Source organism: Eublepharis macularius, chromosome 5, assembly GCF_028583425.1.
Source record: "Eublepharis macularius isolate TG4126 chromosome 5, MPM_Emac_v1.0, whole genome shotgun sequence".
Taxonomy (NCBI): Eukaryota; Metazoa; Chordata; class Lepidosauria; order Squamata; family Eublepharidae; genus Eublepharis; species Eublepharis macularius.
Genome location: NC_072794.1, coordinates 108,772,005 through 108,791,080, shown reverse-complemented (window position 1 = coordinate 108,791,080; position 19,076 = coordinate 108,772,005). Strand labels below are relative to the sequence as shown.

Genomic DNA, 19,076 nt, shown 5'->3' with positions numbered 1-19,076 from the left:
TACATTTAGAATTCATGATTAACTGTAGTTAATTTAAACTATGCAGTTGACAACTGAAACTAACCAGTCTCTGCTTGGAAGTCCCAGTTTGTCTCCTGCCAGTAAGAGATAACCCCAGCAAGAATGGCAAGGGTTTTTTTTGCTGCAACTCTGTGTAGGGAAGTGCAAGGCAGTGCTACTGAAAAAGCCAGGATTCCTGCAGCGGGATATAACAGCTATCCAGAATTACTACAGGTCAGCTTTCATAAACTGGGATAAAACTCCAGGTAAGAAACCCAGTTTGCAGCCCTGCAAGTAACAAGAGTTAACAGGGTAGCCAGCATTTGGACAGGAAATTAAACTGCAGTTTAATCAAATCATGGTTTATAAACTGTGATATAATGTGACATCTGAAATGTAGCCATTGTAAATGGGAAAATTTAGGAAACCGCTAAGAAGATGTAAGACCTCTTATGCCATATACTATATTTAACTGAGAGCATGGGGTAGCTTGAGGGGCCCAAGGGAATGGAAAGTACGTTGTCAATGCTTTACCATCATCCCACCAAACAGAAGCTGAACTGAAAGAGGAGTAAATGAGAGGAGGCATTGCTTCCTTGACCCTCCATCGTCCTGCCCTGCACCGTGGCAACATTCTAAGTGATGGAAGGAAAGATGGGGAGAGAGTTGGAGGAACTGGAAAAATACAGGAGAGTCAATAGAAGTTCAGGTGAAAAGGGATGCAGAAATGATTAGAACTTTCCATAGTCCCCCTCTCTGCATTACCAAGGCCAGTTTACATCTAAGAATCCCAACAATTCTGCAAGAATTAAGTTGTCCAGCACTCATTGTGAATTTTTTAAAAAAGCCTCACAAAGTCCAAACATTGTACTGATAACTGTACAGAGATTAGTAGCAGATACCCAAGAACAGAAGCTGGTATTCTTTCAGTACAAAGAAAAAAGAACTGGATCCTGTGTTGCTGAGAGCACTCTGGTCAAACGTAAGAAAGCCACCTGATCTAACATATCCTAATAATTTATTTTTAGAGAGCAGTTTTCATTTGCAGCCAAGCATAAGTAAGTAGAGGAGGGGAGGGAGGCATGGGGACAAAAACCACAGACACAGCTGACTAGAGTAAAAAGGAGGCCACAACTTTATTGAATAACAGCTTAAGGAGCATTGATGATGCATGGGAGGCGGATCCTGAGCATCGGCTGACCTGGCTAACCTGCCTGTCATAAGCCGCCGTGCCACCTCAGCCTGTTGCAGAAGAGGGGGAAACTAAAAAGTGGCAGCCAGTGGGATACCACGTGGGCGTATACCCCTGAGTGGATCCCCTGCCACCTGGTAGTATGCACCATCAGCCCTCGCAGGGCATGCACCACCATAACTCACTCCCAAGATTCCTTAGGGGAATCCCCTTACTGGGGAGACTGGGCATGTAGGCCTAATCTCCCCCCAAAAGGATCCAAACCCAATATCAAACCACCACAAGAGCCACAAAATGAAGCCCACCAAAGATCCTAAAGCCGCAGCCAAACCAAAAGAACATCGCTGATGGTCCAGATACCACAGGACCATGATCTGCAAAGTCGGCCAGCCCACAGCCCGCCTGTTGCTAGCTGTGAAGGACAGAAATTTGCCACTGGCAGGTGAATAGGTCCGCAAAGTGGAAGGGAAAACGGAGCTGAGTACTCCCTGTATTATGGTCCGTTCCCAAGTGCCACAGGTCCTTTGGGAAGGAGTCTGGGGTGTGACAGGCAGATGGTACCAGGATGAAGAACCTCTCCATCTGGAATCAAGACAAGTTGTCTGCTTCATGGTTATCTATACCTGCCACATACCGAGCTGAAAACAAGATGTTAGCAGAGAGACAAACCAGCACAAAGACTCCTTACCCGCTCAGAGTGAGAGGACTGACAGTTTAAAACATGCATAACTGCCTGGTTGTCGCACCAGAAGCGGACCCGCTTGTCCCTGAGCAATTCCTGCCAAACCACCACCACAACCAAGATGGGGAAGAGCTCAAGGAATGTCAGATCCCTAATGATGCCCGACCTGTCCCACGAATCAGGCCACAGTTGAGTGCACCAGAGCCCCTTGAGAAAAACCCCAAACCTGAGGTTACCAGCTGCATCCAAATGGACCTGAAGATCAGCACCCAAGTCCCAGACATCTTGCCAAAGAGAAATCCCAAGTCCTCCTTGAGGCGCCTTGTGAGGCAGACATGGTGATGGGATGCCAGGGCACCGCCCATGGCCGAGCAAGTAGCGCACAGAAGGCATGGCATGGGAACACGACACGGCATGCAGAGTTCAAGTGTGATTTGAAGGACTGGAGTTCCCTCAGAGTGCACTTTTGCCGAGACAAGGTGGAGGCAATCAAATCCTGCAAGAGGAAAGCAGGATTCCCAGCCACAGAATCCAGCTCTATACTCAGAAACGCAAGGCAGGAAGCCTCGTCTTTTCCTGGGCAAGGGTCACAGGCCAAAGCCTGGAATGCAAGCAGGCGATCAGAGCAAGCCGAGCCATTGGGTGGGGCCATAATAAGGAAATTGTCCAAACAGGTGATATGAGGGGGGAACCCATGCGATCCTTGGCCACCCATTCATTGAAAGTGCTGAAGGTCTCAAAGGCAGCAAAAGTGACGGAATACCCCATAGGCATAGCTTTGTCTATGTACCACCTGTCCCCAACTTTAAATCCCAGCAGACATAAGTCATCGGGATGGACAGGCAACAGGCTGAAGGTGGACTTAATATCACACTTGGCCATAAGGGCACCAGGACCACAGGACCAGATCAGCCGTACTGCATGATCAAAGAACATGTATTTAACGGAGCTGGGCTCGGGAGGGATGGCCTCATTAACCAAAGAGCCCTTTGGGTAAGACAGATAATAGATAAGACGGAACTCTCTCTAGGCCTTCTTACGACTGACCCCAAGTGGCGAGACTTGCAAATTAGGCAAGGGGGGTACAGCAAACAGGCTGGTGACTTGGCCGGCAGAAACCTCCTTCTTGATTTTTTTCTGCCATGACTTGAGATTGCCAGAGGTGGTGGGGATCCAAGGGCCAGTAAAGGGGATGTGGAACCCACAGGAAAATCCCTCCATCAGGTAAAGAGCTGCCCGCCTGCTGGGGTAGCAAAGGAGGAGGGGGCACAGGGCATCCAGCCTAATGGGGGAAACCACAAACCCCAGGCTCGCAGACACTAGGCTACTTCCCAGAGCCAGCAGGCTGGGCAGCAGAGGCACCAGATCCTCCTCCTCACGGGAGCCACTGGCGGAGGACCAGCCAGTTCCAAAGGGCTGAGAAGAGGAGGTGTCACGAGGGCAGGATACCCAGGGATCAGGCCCGAAACAGCCATCACAACTGTGGTTGAACCTGCATCACAGGCACTGGCACCTCCCTTGGTTGTATTCCCAGCACAAGCCCCTGGACCATCGGCCGCTCATGTATTCCCAGCACAAGCCTGCTGGACTACTGGCCACTCATGGTGGCATCGCCCCTTCCCTTCATGTAGAGTCCCACCAGCCAGAGCCAAAGCTTCTGGCTGATGAGTTCCCACCTTGCCCTGGGGCTGTGAGAGGCCAGCTTGCAGAATGCCTTATCGTATTCAATAGTTGCTGTGTCTCTTGCCAACACCCGAGCCCACAGGACGTTCTCCATGTAGTTGGTCAGGTGCCAATCCCTTTTGGGGTCGGTGACCTGAACAACCCCCATAAATTCCACGTACCCCTCCAATCAGTTGTTCAAGGAGCATCAACAGCCTCTTTCCTGGATCCCTTCCTGGTTCCTTTTAGAGGAGGGAAACCCCTCCCATCCTCAGCCTCCAACTTTATCACTGTGAAGATGTCCATGTAATGGCCATCCAAAATGTGTTCCCAAACCTTGCGGGCAAGGTGGATCCCTGGGCAAGGTGGATCATAATCTGTAAAGGATGAGACAACTGAGGAGGAATCCTCTGCGTCCCTAGTGGCCCAAACGTCATTGGGATCTGCACCCCCTTTTGACAGTTTAGCATGCCTGTGCAGTGCCCAGGCTGGGAGGCCAGATGCTCAGGCTGCGGTGGCCCAATAATCCTATCGCAGGTCCTTGGCTTTGTCTGAAGAGGAGGACTCACCTGTGGATCCACTGCTGTCTTCTATCCAATGCCTGGTCCACCAAGACCTCTTGCACCCTCTCTTGGCCTTCTTCTTGGCCAGCCAGCATGGCTCAGGGCTGCTAGAGCTACAGATGTCTGGTCTGATACAGCCCAGGCCGACATAGGAGCCGTGTTGCCGATGCTGTGGCTGGACCTCGGAGCTACTGCAAGGTTGAAGGAGCCGCTGCTGACCTACCACCGCTGAGATCACAGATTGCCGCTCAGAGCTCCTTCGCCTTTGTCACTGAACCACGAGTGATAAAAGGAAGAAGCTGGTGGCTCCTTAAGAACCATGCTGCCAGACCTGAGAGGAACCTGCGCCTCCCAGGTCCAGTGCTCAGCCCTGCCCCTGGCCAGCTTGCCCATACAGCCCCTGATTGGCCAGCCCCAGAATTTGAATTTCCTGGTCAATGCAAGGGGCTGCTGGAACAGCCACATGGCAACCGCCATGTCTTTGTACCCCTACACTGCCCCACAGGCTGCAATTCAGCTGCCAGGTAAATCTGGGTGGGGGTGGTGACATTTTTCCTTCTCTCTTGTCTCTATATTATTTACTGCTTTTTCTAGAGAACAGAAGTGATTTCAAGGAACAAGAAGATGTATGAAGATGGAGGTCCTTTACCTGGGCTGTGGGCTGAAAGATTCTGAGATCCAGCTCCCACCCCTTGATGGGACGCCCTGACGCTTATGCCAGTGGCAAGGAGTTTGGGTGTGGTTCTGGATGTCTCCTTGTCAATGGAGGCTCAGATCATGGCAGTTGCCAAATCTGCATTCTTCCATTTTTGTCAGACTAGGCAACTTGCTCCTTACCTCTCAGTCCACAACATAGTTACAGTGATCCATGCAACGGTCACCTCCAGGTTGGACTACTGCAACTCAACAGGAATGAATTTTACTCAACAGGAAGGCAAGGAAGGTATTGTTGCCAAGGAGCCCCCCTCTCCTGCTCTAAGGCCTGCAATGGACTGTAGCAGTTTCCTGCGTTGCTGCTTTATAGCTACACCAGAGACTGCCTCGCACGTGTGCACTTTAATACACGTGTCTGTTTCCTGCCTGTTGCTGATCTACCACGGACTATGCCTGTCTCCTATCTCTGTTAGGGACTGTGTTGTACCTGCTGTTCCCTGCCTCCACGGAAGCCTGCCTCACCTGGGCCCAAGCCACGCTGTTAGCAGCAAGATGCCAGCCAGGGAGACCTTCAGAGAGCCTGACCAGGCACCCCCTGGCCAGTCCCCGCCCGGAGCCTCCTGCGGGCCGGTCACCCAGCTTGCCCTCGCTACCGGGCAGCCTGCTAGCAAGCCCCAGCCATGTCCAGCCGGCAGCCATGTTCTCAGGCAGCCTGAAGACCAGCCTGAGCAGCCTGCTGAGAGAAGCCATTTCGGAGAAGCAAGCAGATCACGTCCACAGAGGCGAACCTCGCCTCGCTCTGCATATCTTAATAGCCGCCCCGGAGAAGAAGCTAAGTGCCGACCATCCCAAGCACTTACGGGATGCATCTCAAAGCAGCCTCCGCATTCCAGAGACGATGACGACAGGACAAGCCCTGTTCGCTGGAACATCCATTCAACACGCCCGGATCTCCCCCTCCCTCCTTTGTCGCCTCTTCCTAAGGTGTCACAATAATACAATCAGATTCTAAAAGTGGCCCATCTAGGGTAGTTGTAGAGCCATTAAAACCTTTGTTTCACCCGTGAGAACCACTGGGAACTGCACCAGCCCCAGGGTACGTTTTGGGGTATTTAAGCTGGCCTCTCTGGCCACATGGTACGCATGCCATTCCTATCCAGACTCCTTGTTGTCACTCTATTGGATCTAGTGCAGCCATTAGACCATCTCATCTCGCTGCTACGTCTTTGCTCCACATCGGGATTATGAGTATACCCAACTTCATCGCTCTCAAGTGGGCTACCCCACTAATGCAACTGTCTCTATTTTCCTACTCTGTTTTCCTAGCTCTTGTGTGTAATCTTGTATGCGTGTGCTAGTTCAGGCATATGCCACATTATTTAGTAAAACACATTGTACTGTTATTTAGTCTGCCTCTTTATTGCATGAGCGTCTGGAGAGGGACCCCGGTATACAATTGGTTAAGATCTGCACTAAATTTAGTTCCAGGCTGCTAGCTAATTCCCCATTCAAATAGAGCAGTTCTAGTAACAGTATGCCCCTACAGGCCTACATGGAACAATTTCCAAATTGAGAGAAAGTTGCAAAAATAAATTGTCTTTGCTTCTGAGAGAGAAACAGCTGTAGACCACTGATCAGAGAAACCCAAGCAGATACAGAATGGTTACCTGGAAAGTACGCTGGGCTGCCTTTGGGTCTGATCCAGAAGTTACAACTGGTCCAGAATGCAGCAGCGCGTATTCTGACCGGGCCTCCACTCCAGTCACACCAGTTTTTGGCCAGCTGAACTGGTTCCCAGTTGAATTCCAGATCAGGTTCAAGGTTTGGTTTTAACTTTTAAAGCCCTTAGCGGACTGGGTCCAGCATACCTGTGGGACTGCCTCTCACCATATGTTCTCCGGAGACTGCTCCATTTGGCAAATAAGCATCTACTGGTGGTCCTAGCCCTTGGGAGGTTTGCCTTGCCTCAACCACAGCCAGGGCTTTCTCAGCCCTGTCCCCAACGTGATGGAACTCTCTGTCTGTGGAAACCCGGGCCCTCCAGACCTGTAAGACAGAGATGTTCTGCCAGGCATATGAGGGTTGAGACAGGCTGGCTGAAAAACCAACCTCCTACCAAGGGGTAGGAGTGTTGCTCCCCAGATTGTTGTCATCTGATAGCCGGCCACCCTGTCCCAAACATGTGTTTTAATATTTGGGTGATGTGACTGATGTTTTAATCTAATTTATGTAATTTGTTTTTATTGTATTTATTACCGCCCGTGATCCACTCTGAGCCAGCTTGAGGAGAGAGCGGAATATAAATTGAATAAAATAAAAATCACATTTTACTCAACAAGAATGCAAGGAAGGTATGCCCTTACAGACCTAGATGGAACAAATTTCCAAGTTGAGAGAAAGTTGCAAAAATAAATTGCTATAGCTTCAGGGCGAGAAATAGCTATAGACCACTGATCAGAGAAACCCAAGCAGATGCAGAATGGTTACCTGGAAAGTCTGGATTATCTGGGAAGTAGTACTCGGTGAACTCCATATGAATTGCTGAGATTTGGTCAGGAAGAACCAACAATTTTCTCCTACATGAAAGCAGGGTTGACGGTTTCTTACTATGTTGTCCAGCTGTAGAAACCTGAAGAAAAATTCACTATGTTATAAACCTTCAGTCAGAAACATGACTATCTAGAAAGTGTCACAGCCTTCCATTTTTATTTTAGTTTTGAAATAAAAGGAGTTGTGGAACTGTGGTCTTCATGAACTTGATCAGGGTAGAATCTGAAAAACTTAAATGCTCTGAAGCAGAGTAACACTATGGCATGAAAAATCTGATTTTAAAAACTATTACTATTGATCAGCCAGTAAATATCTGAGCAAACTAAGTAACTACCTAACCTAAGGAAGGAAGATAATGTAAAATACGGTATCAAAAGCAGCAACTTAGAATGAAAATATTCAATAAGAGCCCTACTTTGAGCCACAGAGCAATATTTATGATCATTGTAACTAAGATCATAATGTCTTGGGCACTTATACTGTAAACTGAAAAAATAAGCGAGTGTATGTTTAAATCTATTATTTAGTTTATATGGCTGAAACAATAGGGAAAGGATGATGTGCAGTGAGTATCCAGTGTGAACATAAGCAGCAGAGTTTTTCTTTTCACTAGATCTCTCTCAAATGTTTTCAAATAATGGTTGCATCCAGCAATCCATGGGAACAAATAACATGGATTTTTCTCATGTTCCCATTCCTTTCTGACCCCAGAAAAGCTGGTTCCCATGGTGGTAGGACCAATGTAGACTAATAATCAAGTGTGGTGGTGTACTGACGAGGAGAAAAGAGGTGAAGTTGCCCTCTCTCCTCCATCTGTCAATACAACACCACTAATGAAAGGACAGGAACACAGTTTTGTCTCCTTCCTCCTCAACAGTGCAGCTCCCAATAAATTATTAGTCTAGATGGGTCTTGCAATATTGCAAATCAGCCTTCCTGGAGGTGGGTGGGAGTGGAACTGCTAGAAGGAAACCACAGGAAAAATCCACGGCCATCTGTGCCTACTGTTGATGGACTGCTGGATCAAAACCAATATAATTGGATGCAATGCTTCTTAACATGGGAAGGCAGTAGAAACAATTTAGACATGTTACACTCACCTTCACCAGTGATTTTTAAAAACTTACCTGATGAATATCCAAATCATCTATTCGAATAACTACACAGCTAGATCGGAGTCTATTCCATGCAGGCCTCTGGAATTCAAATAGGTGAGGCGGCAGTGCTCCCACTGGAGTTACACTCTCCTCTGGAGAGCCTTTTTGGGAACGAGGAGCATCTTAAAGACATTTTTAAATACCATCAGAACATAGAATTCCATCATACAACCATTATACATGAAAACAAGTCTAGATATCACACTCTCTTTTTCTTTCACTCATATGTGAGTGTGCGTGCTAGGGTTGCAGTCCCCCACTGGGAGCGGGGGATCCCCTGCTCTCCCCCACCCACCCCCTTTACCTGACTGGCCGATGAAAAGGTGGGGGAATGCACCTCCCAGGGCACACTCACAGGTGGTGTGGCGCGCTCCCACACACCACAGTAGGCCAATTTCAGCCCAATTTGGGCCACTGTGGAGTGCAATAGCACTCCAGGGCCCATCGCGCCACCCCAGCTCCCAGGCTCCCACAGCAGCACGATTTGGCCCACTGCAGAGTGTGGGAGCGTGCCCAGGAACAGCACATGGCCTGTGTGATGATGTCACTTTCCAGAAGCACCATCATCGCGCAGGCCAGGGGTGCATGCACACCACTAAGGTAAGTACCAGGTTTCCTACCTCCCGCCTGGAGGGTAAGGGGACCTGGCAACCCTAGTATATGCACACAAAGTTTTGTTCTGATACATGGCACTAAATCCAAAGAAGAAGAAATTTATTGAAGATGTGTAACAGATTTTCAGAAAAAGCAGAGTACGTGAATGCTTATTTTTTTTAAAAAAATACAGGTAGTTTTGTTTTCATGTTCCTGCCCTCAGCTCCAGGAACATGGGCAGTAGTTTTTGCAGTTTAGTGGAAAAGTTCTACAAATTTTGGCATGACTTACAAAAATCAATTATTCCTCATCACCACTGACCTCTGTGCAGCCAAAGTACTCGGGGAGGAGCAAGGTCTTTTCTTTCACTTTGCATTGGTCTCCAGAAAGAAAAAGGAGCAGCCCCTTGCCCCACTTCCCTCTTACATTCACATGGGCTACAGAAATGCTAAATCGATAAAGCCCTAATTTCACACTAGGTGATTTATTGCAGATCACACTATGAATTTTAGAATCAGTCTCCCATATCAGTTTTCCACAAAAGAATGCTTATTCACACAAATTATAATCCTCAGTGAGGAATTATTAGAGGTGTAACAGACTCTCCCCCTCTAATCACATACAATACTCTTCAGTTTCCAGTCCCAGGCAAAGGAAATGGGGTTTGAAAGAACCCATTTCTAATCATTCTTAAACAAAACGGAATGCAATTGTATTGATTTATTTAATTTTAGCTGCTACAAGTCCCAATTGGAGAGAAAAGTGGGACAAACAAAACTCCAAATGCATTTAGATCTCATCACAAGGTATTTAAAAAGCCCTCATGGCAGTTCAACTCATTCTTTTTTCTTTTTCTTTTCCTGAAGTGGCTGATGAGACAGAATTTCAATACCCCTAGTATACTCCTGCACGTCTCTAACTTGGGGAAGAGGAAATAGAATTGGTTTTCTTTTTAAAATAGAGTTCATTATTAATATAAATAAAAATAAGGCCCTTTCTTACAGGGTTGGCTGAGTTTTTTTCACTCTCAGACTCCAGAATGTATTCTCCTATTATTCCTCCACAAGCTATGCCTATCTGCCCAAATAAACAAGGCAAAAGGAGAAGGTGCATTTTGCTTGCTGTGCCTGCTGGCCCTGCTTTACCCAAAGCAACCTGAAGACAAGCTTCTCTCATACATTCAGAAGGTGAGTGGCTGGTGTGAGTGCCCTCTAGCAATGGGCTCAGCTAAAACTCATGCTGGATCTCTTCCTGCATGCAGCTCTGTATTAAGAGCACTAGACAAAAAGCGGGGAGGTGGGGGAAGTGCTGGTGGTGGCAGCAGCAGCAACTTAATTTTCTAGGATCTGGTGCAATGGCCCCACATGTGCTCCTACAGATCCCAATAGGGTTACCAGTTGCCAGCTCGGGGCGGGGGATACCCTGCTCCCACCCCCCACCGCTTACCTGGCCGGCAGGGGGAAAAGGTAGGGGAACGTTCCTCCTGGGGTGAGCTCCCAGGGGGCCAAGTGCACTGCTGCACTCCGCAACTGGCTGATTGGGCCCCCCGATGGGCCAAAACGGGCCCATTGGGGGCCTAAATTTGCCTACTGTGAAGTGCAGGAGCCCTCCAAGGCCCTCCTGGCAATGCTCCCACATTCCACAACAGGACAAATTGGGCCTGCTTGGGGCTGAAATCAGCCCACTGCAAAGCGTGGGAGCACTCCAGGGCCCTACATGACAATGTCGCACCGCCACAGCAATGCTCCCACACTCTGCAGCGGGCCAATTTTGGCCCCAATTTGGCCCACTGCAGAGTATGAGAGCACTGCCAGGAGGGCCCTGGAGAGCGCCTGCATTTCACAGTGGGCCCATTTAGGCCCCAAACGGGCTGAAATTGGCCTGCTGCAGAGTGCAGGAGCGCTCCTAGGAGCAGCACAAGGCCCTGTGTGATGCCATCAGTTCCCATAAGTGACATCATCGTGCAGCTCCAGAAGTGCATGCGCAAGCTAGCAAGAAGAGCTCCATGCTAAAGGTGACCACCAAGTCTCCCACCTCTCACCAGGAGGGTAAGGGGACCTGGCAATCCTAGATCCTGATCAGATTCAATGAGTAAAAATGTGAAATGCCACAAAGGCACAGTAATTTAATACAAATGTCTTGCACTGAAAAAAGGAGGGGGGGGGTGAAGCAGGCAGTACAGCAAAAATTTCTGCCACACCACAGCACCACTGGAACTTCTATCACAAGCTGCCACTTGTACTGTCTCTATTAACAAGCTGGCCCACTGCAAAGTGAATCACTAATCCTTTCCCTGAAGGCCAGCAGAGAAGTAAAGAGGCTGGTATGCAGAGCCCATCTTAATAGTAAGAGAGGGACTTTCTCCTTTTCTGCAAGCCTGCTGATGCACGAAGTAAACAGTTGCAACATATGTACAATTTGGCAGATTCAAATTGCTAGATCCCGCACTAGTTTCTGAGCCGGATTCTAGGCTTTGGTTTTGACTGGGTCAAATTCAGAGTACAAGACACTGCCACCTGCATTCTGGAACAAGAATTACTTTCTATAGCACAGGCTGTACATTGCACAAATATAAATGTTGAAGCCTTTACAGAATTAAAGCAATGCTTCAACGTAGGCAGCATTTCTAATGGTACCTTTATTTTACTATACTCTTTCCCTAACTTAGACAGTTTTAAAACAGTACCTGAGTCATTTTGGCATAACACAAGGCAAAGGTTTCAAAAACAGTATGGAAAAGGATTTAGTTCATACAGAGAGTCTCACCATGCCTCCCCAAATTACTGAATTTCTATATATGGAATTGAAGTTTCATGTGTTACCTGGTCTGTTTTTGAAGGGAGACTCCCTTCCTAGAGTTCTAGAGGATGAAGAGCTTATTTCTTCAACATGTTTTCCCATCTTGCTCTGGAATTCATTCACCAGCTTTTTTGCCCATTGTTCTCGGGTCTCCATGGCATCACAGTACCGCACCCAGTGCTTGCAGCCGTCCCCTGAATCAAACAGAGGCCTTATAAACAGCACTCCTTCCTTTCTCAAGTTAGGGTTCTTTTAAAATGAAAATCTCTTACATTTCCATTCTTTTAAACTTTGATACACTTAAAAAAACTATTCATGAAACATTCTTACCAGCCCAATGGAAAGGATAATAGTCAAAAGCCATCTTCCTAAAGGTCAGCTGCATTGCACCTCCCATTACTCCATGTCTAGAAGTGCCTATAGTAAAATGGAATTAACATCAAAACAATGGGCAACACACACTCCACATAAGACTGTGAGGAAAATTTGATGGAGTGTATATTCCTCTTTGAAAGGTATCAATCTGGGATTCTCATAATGACATAAGAGGTTGAATCACAATGTTACAAGCATCACACACCCATTCCTTTGGAGTAGACAAGTTTATGATCAATAGTAATCCTATCCTCCTTTTTACACTATAATATCACCAAGCCCTGGCATCCAGCCCAGGTTCCATTGAGGTTTCTTAAATTATTCTTGGGAATACAGCCAATACGCACCAAGAAATGTCTGCCAGTTGCAACATGGAAGGGAAGCTGGTATTATTTTTAACATTAATATCTACCTTTTCTATCCAAAATAGGAAAATCAGAGTGATTTATGAGGCATCAATGCAATAATATTTATCCAAATAACACAAACATATAGTGAAACAGATAAACATCACTTGTGGGAAAAATCCTAATTCATAAACTTGTATTAAAACACCTGATTACACAAGAAACTGTATTGTCGAAGGCTTTCACGGCCGGAGAACGATGGTTGTTGTGGGTTTTCCGGGCTGTATTGCCGTGGTCTTGGCATTGTAGTTCCTGACGTTTCGCCAGCAGCTGTGGCTGGCATCTTCAGAGGTGTAGCACCAAAAGACAGAGATCTCTCAGTGTCACAGTGTGGAAAAGATGTTGACAAGTCATTTATATCTACTCAGGAGGGTTGGGGTTGAGCTGAGTCATCCTGTAAGAGTTTCCCAGGGTGTGGAATGCTAATGGCGGGAGGCTTCACTGTATCCTGAGGCGGTTCTTTTGCATATGGATTGGGGCTTGATGTGCTAATCTTCTCTGCAGGGCTATTGTCGAGTATAGAGTGTTTTGTTGTCCTGGTGTTTTTTTTCAGAACTGGAAACCATGCTCTGTTCATTCTTAAGGTTTCTTCTTTCCTGTTGAAGTTTTGCTTATGCTTGTGAATTTCAATGGCTTCCCTGTGCAGTCTGACAAAGTAGTTGGAAGTGTTGTCCAGTATTTTGGTGTCCTGGAATAAGATACTGTGCCCTGTTTGAGTTAGGCTATGTTCCGCCACTGCTGATTTTTCAGGTTGTCCAAGTCTGCAGTGTCTTTCATGTTCTTTTATTCTTGTCTGGATGCTACGCTTTGTGGTCCCGATGTAAACTTGTCCACAGCTGCAGGGTATACGGTATACTCCTGCAGAGGTGAGGGGGTCTCTACTGTCAGATGCTACGATCAGCAAAAGACAGTAGAGACCCCCTCACCTCTGCAGGAGTATACCGTATACCCTGCAGCTGTGGACAAGTTTACATCGGGCCCACAAAGCGTAGCATCCAGACAAGAATAAAAGAACATGAAAGACACTGCAGACTTGGACAACCTGAAAAATCAGCAGTGGCGGAACATAGCCTAACTCAAACAGGGCACAGTATCTTATTCCAGGACACCAAAATACTGGACAACACTTCCAACTACTTTGTCAGACTGCACAGGGAAGCCATTGAAATTCACAAGCATAAGCAAAACTTCAACAGGAAAGAAGAAACCTTAAGAATGAACAGAGCATGGTTTCCAGTTCTGAAAAAAAACACCAGGACAACAAAACACTCTATACTCGACAATAGCCCTGCAGAGAAGATTAGCACATCAAGCCCCAATCCATATGCAAAAGAACCGCCTCAGGATACAGTGAAGCCTCCCGCTATTAGCATTCCACACCCTGGGAAACTCTTACAGGATGACTCAGCTCAACCCCACCCCTCCTGAGTAGATACAAATGACCTGCCAACATCTTTTCCACACTATGACACTGAGAGATCTCTGTCTTTTGGTGCTACACCTCTGAAGATGCCAGCCACAGCTGCTGGCGAAACGTCAGGAACTACAATGCCAAGACCACGGCAATACAGCCTGGAAAACCCACAACAACCAACACAAGAAACTCTTCACCTGAAGGGAGGACAGTTAGATGCTGGTAGATCCCCATAACTCCAAGGTATGTTATATTCTGTTACAGTGGACTTTCAGTTTCAGAGCAGAGATTATTTCTTTAACAGGTGAGTTATCCCTACATATATAATTACTCCAGAGGAGTTAGCCGTGTTAGTCTGTAGTAGCAAAATAGAAAAGAGTCCAGTAGCACCTTTAAGACTAACCAACTTTACTGTAGCATAAGCTTTTGAGAATCAGTTCTCTTGGTCAGATGAATCTGACCAAGAGAACTGTGATTCTTGAAAGCTTATGCTACAGTAAAGTTGGTTAGTCTTAAAGGTGCTACTGGACTCTTTTCTATATATAATTACTGCAGTAAAAAAATGGGAGCCCTTAAGAAAATAAAAAGATAGCAAGACAGAGATATTGTCTGTTACTGTATATCTTTTAGTTCCACAAAAATCAAATCTAGTATAAGTTTTCCTGGATATCATGATCAATAAAAAAAGATGAACGCAGTTGGTGCTATATGGGTAGGGAGAGGGTAATTTCTCAGATATGTATACAGCTTTAGATAATTAAGCTGCTGGAAAGCATGCACTCTAATTATACAAAAGAAAAGAAAAAGACAAATTTTGGAACATGGTTCAAAAACAACAAAAAGATAAAAGAACAGGACAGAGAATCTATTAAAGGTTTAGGGAAAAGAGATAAAGCAATCACTGAGGGAAAGAATGAGAACAATGAAGACCAAAATCCACTCAGCAAGAAAAAGCCCTTTAATAGCAAGATGGTTCCTCAAGGAGACAAAAAGTCCTTTGCCTCAAGGATTTATATCAGAATATAAATGTCAGAAATAGGAAGCAATCCTAAGAAGTTTTTTCAGGAAGCAAACCCCATGTTATTCCATGGGGATTACTTCTAGGAAAGTGACATTAGGCATGCAGTCATATTCTCCTGATGCTGAACAGTACAACTTTTTAAGACAGCTACTCCAGATTCTCTCAATTAGAGCTCCAAGACCTTCAGAAGAAAGTTTGAACGTGCCCAAGATTACCTCCAGAGGACTATGAATATCTTTCTATCTTCTCTTTTCACACTGTAGCCTCCTACACCCACTGAAAAGTGGTGACCATGGACAGGGAGAACAGGCAAGAACTGACTCTGCTTGCACCAGTGGAAGCGTTATTTTGCTTGTGGGACTTTGTCTCTAACCCAATATGATAAAGTAAAACTAACCCAGTGTCTATAACATGACAAAGAATCCACCAATATCATCAGCAAAGTAAGTGAACTGCTCTCATCGCTTAGTGCAAAAAGAATCTCTGGGTGATCTGAAATTGAGACTACCCCACTCCTACCACCACAAAATGAGAAGTTGTATGAGTAAATGGCTGTTCCCAAACCTATACTTGATAAGGTTAATGCAAATGTAGGGGCCAAGGAAGAACTTATATGGACAAGGAAAGATTGCTGCTCAACCAACCCTCTGCCAATTTTTAACTGCAATGTCTTTCTACCTCTGCACCAGCTGTTTTTCCTTAAGAACAGCTTACTTTGGGTTATAAAATCTGGTATGAGTGGAAAACAATAAAACACAGTAGAGGGGGGTTTGCAGGGGGAAATCAGTAGCTGCAGGAAGGATTAAGCAACCCATCCCAATTGCCAATATTCCCCTGCAAGCACCCACTGGCCTTGCATTTGTCTTACAAACAAAATGTAGGGTTGGGAGCCCCATGATTTCCCCATAATGTGCAATTGTGCCCTGAGTGACCAGCACAGGTACTCTTGTGTTCTGTCGCAATATTGAAAATGAGCCACTTAAATATAACTGCATAGAGCCCATAAAGAAAGCCACTCATCAACTGGTCTTTATTTATATCCCACTTTTTGACCAGGCCCCAACCCCTCCCAAGTGGCATGCAAATACGTTACAAAACTTTACAAGTTAAATATTAAAATTGTCAGAAAATATTAAGGCTTGAAACAACTACTGATGAAGGTTTAAGGAGAAAGTGCCAAAGCAGGATTACATCTGAACATCAAGAAGACAAAAATAATGACTACTGAGGATTTACACAATTTTAAAGTTGACAATGATGAATTTGAAATTGTTCAAAATGTTCTATTCCTTGACTCAATCAGCAACCAAAAGGGAGAATGTAATGAAGAAATCAGAAGACTGAGATTTGGAAGACCAGCTGTGAGGGAGCTAGATAAGATCCTTAAGCCAATTTGGTGTAGTGGTTAAGAGCGTGGGACTCTAATCTGGAGAACCGGGTTTGATTCCCCACTCCTCCACTTGAAGCCTGCTGGGTGACCTTGGGCTAGTCACAGTTCTCTGGAGCTCTCTCAGCCCCACCCACTTCACAGGGTGTTTTGTTGTGGGGATAATAATGGCATACTTTGTAAACCGCTCTGAGTGGGCATTAAGTTGTCCTGAAGGGTGGTATATAAATCAGTTGTTGATGTTGTTATTAAAGATAAAGATGTCTCTCTGGGGACCAAAATGAAGATAATCCAAACGATGGTATTCCCCATTACTATGTATGTATGTGAAAGCTGGACAGTGAAGAAAACTGATAGGAAGAAAATTGATTCATTTGAAATGTGGTGATGGAGGAGAATTTTGCAGATACCATGAACAGCCAAAAAGACAAATAAGTGGGTACTAGATTAAATCTAGCCTGAATTCTATCTAGAAGCTAAAATGACAAAACTGAGGCTATCACACTTTGGTCATATCATGAGAAGACAAGATTCTCTGGAAAAGTCAATAATGCTAGGAAAAGTGGAAGGCAGTAGGAAAAGAGGAAGACCTAAAACAAGATGGCATGACCTAAAACGAGATGGCTTGACTCAATAAAAAAGCCACATCCTCCAGTTCGCAGGATCTGAGCAAGTCTGTTAAGGATAGCATGCTCTGGAGGTTTTTCATTCATAGGGTCACCAGAGGTCGGAGGCAACTTGACGGCACATAACACATACACACACATGAAACAAATGGACCTAAGAGAACAGAAATGGTATATGGGGGAGGGGGGGAGATTAACAATTTGAAAAAAAATTAGAATTTTGAACTCAACAAAACACCATCAAAATGGTGGTGGTAGGGAATAATTCTTCGCCATGCAGTTCTTCCGGTCTCAGCTCAGGATCAGATACCTGTTTCGCGAGTGTGACTGTCATCACAGATGTGAAGGTCCAAGCGGGAGATGAGAAGGTGATAGGAAGACTCTTTCATGTCATGTTTCTCAAAGTATTGACTGATTGCTTTTTGACTGCTCCCAAATGACTGAGGCCAGGAGTGTTGAGCAGTGGGGGCAGGTGGTGTGATCTGTAATACAGAGAAATTAACCCCAGATTTATCAGATTAGTGTCAAAAGAACATAACGGCTTCCTATTTTTCAGGTTGCAGCTTTTTAGTTTGCACTGAAAGATCTCACACAGTACTCAGCAGAGATAGGCATTTATTTAATACAAGGCACAGGTAAAAAGCGCTTTGAAATTAAAACAGTTGCAAAACCCGCTTTCTGCAAAAAATGCTTTCTACAATCTCAGTCTAGCCTGGAAGATGGCCCCCTAATCCTTACCCTGATACAGCCGATCTGTCCATGCCATGGTAACATCAAGACTTGACTGTGGTAATGCACTGTACGTAAGTGTCCCTTCTAAGTTAAACAGGGTTGCAGTTACCTGTAACTGTTTTCATTTAGTGGTCTTCTGGGCAGGCACACATGGGATTTTCCCATGTGCAGACTAGCTACAGACGTTCTAAAACTTCTAGAGGTGAGAGACACTCACTTAGCCTTTTCGCATGCTTTCCTCCAGGTGCAGTTATAAAAGGTGAGGTGAGTGGCTCTCTTCCTCAGTTCTCTAAGCCGCCAGTGCAGAAGAAAGGTAAGAAAAAAGAGCTCACAGCAGGGAAAGAGGGAGGGATGTGTGCCTGCACAGAAGATTACTCAACGAACAACAGTTACAGGGAATTGCAACTCTGTTTTCATGTTGTGTCTTCTGTGTAGTCCCACATCAGAGATTAACTTACCCAGGAAGAGGGTGTGAAGCTCTTTAACACAAGACTCTACAGAATGGCCTTGCCAACAACTGCATACTTTCTGGAGTCTGTCAATGGTATCATGTGGCCAGTGTAGACCAGATGGCCGCCTAACCCAATTTTACTAGAGAGATGCCCAATTTGAAGGCTGACAAGGTGGACTGAACTCTTGTAGAATGTGCTTTTATGTGCAACGAGTATGGTTGCTGAGACTGTTTATAGCAAGCCTTAATAAGCCACATTATCCAATATGAAATCATCTGTGTAGAGAATATCTGGCACTTTTGGGGCCCTTTAAATCAGACAAAGAGATTAGGGTCCTTTTGGAAAAGAGACCAAAAGGAAGAACCTTGTATTGGTATTCTTCGGAACCACATTGGAACTGAAGGAACTTTCTGAAGTGAACATTTATTGTAACATGAAAATATGCACCTTTAAATCAACAGTAGCAAACCAAACTTGAGTTTTCAACAGGGGTAAAACATCCTTTAATGACAACACTCAAAACTTTTTGAAATCTATGAACTTGTTTAGGAAACAAAGGTCTAAAATGGGCATGGGCTCAATGACTTTTTATCCAGAATAAAATATCGGGAAAACACTCCATCCATGCAAATGGACAGAACTGGTTCTATGGCCCTTTTATTAACAATGACTGCGCTTCCTCTATAAACAGGATGGGGGAGGTGGAGGATTGGGCAGAGGTGCAATGTTTGGAGGAGCTGCCTTGAACTCCATAGCCTTGGTTGACAATGGACAACACTAAGCTTCCTGGGTGATCAACTTCCAGTACT

The 19,076-nt window shown here is 45.6% G+C and overlaps 1 protein-coding gene across 1 annotated transcript in view; it reads right to left on the bottom strand.

The window, feature by feature from the left end:
* The window catches only part of BLTP3A (bridge-like lipid transfer protein family member 3A), a 109,481-nt gene that overhangs the window by 17,894 nt on the left and 72,511 nt on the right, over positions 1-19,076 (bottom strand). Inside the window, exons 8-12 of the mRNA XM_054979899.1 lie at positions 17,394-17,565; positions 12,184-12,270; positions 11,877-12,047; positions 8,431-8,582; positions 7,241-7,382 (exon numbers count right to left, since the gene is read on the bottom strand). Coding sequence (XP_054835874.1) covers positions 7,241-7,382; positions 8,431-8,582; positions 11,877-12,047; positions 12,184-12,270; positions 17,394-17,565 — 724 coding nt within the window. The remainder of the gene's footprint in view (positions 1-7,240; positions 7,383-8,430; positions 8,583-11,876; positions 12,048-12,183; positions 12,271-17,393; positions 17,566-19,076) is intronic.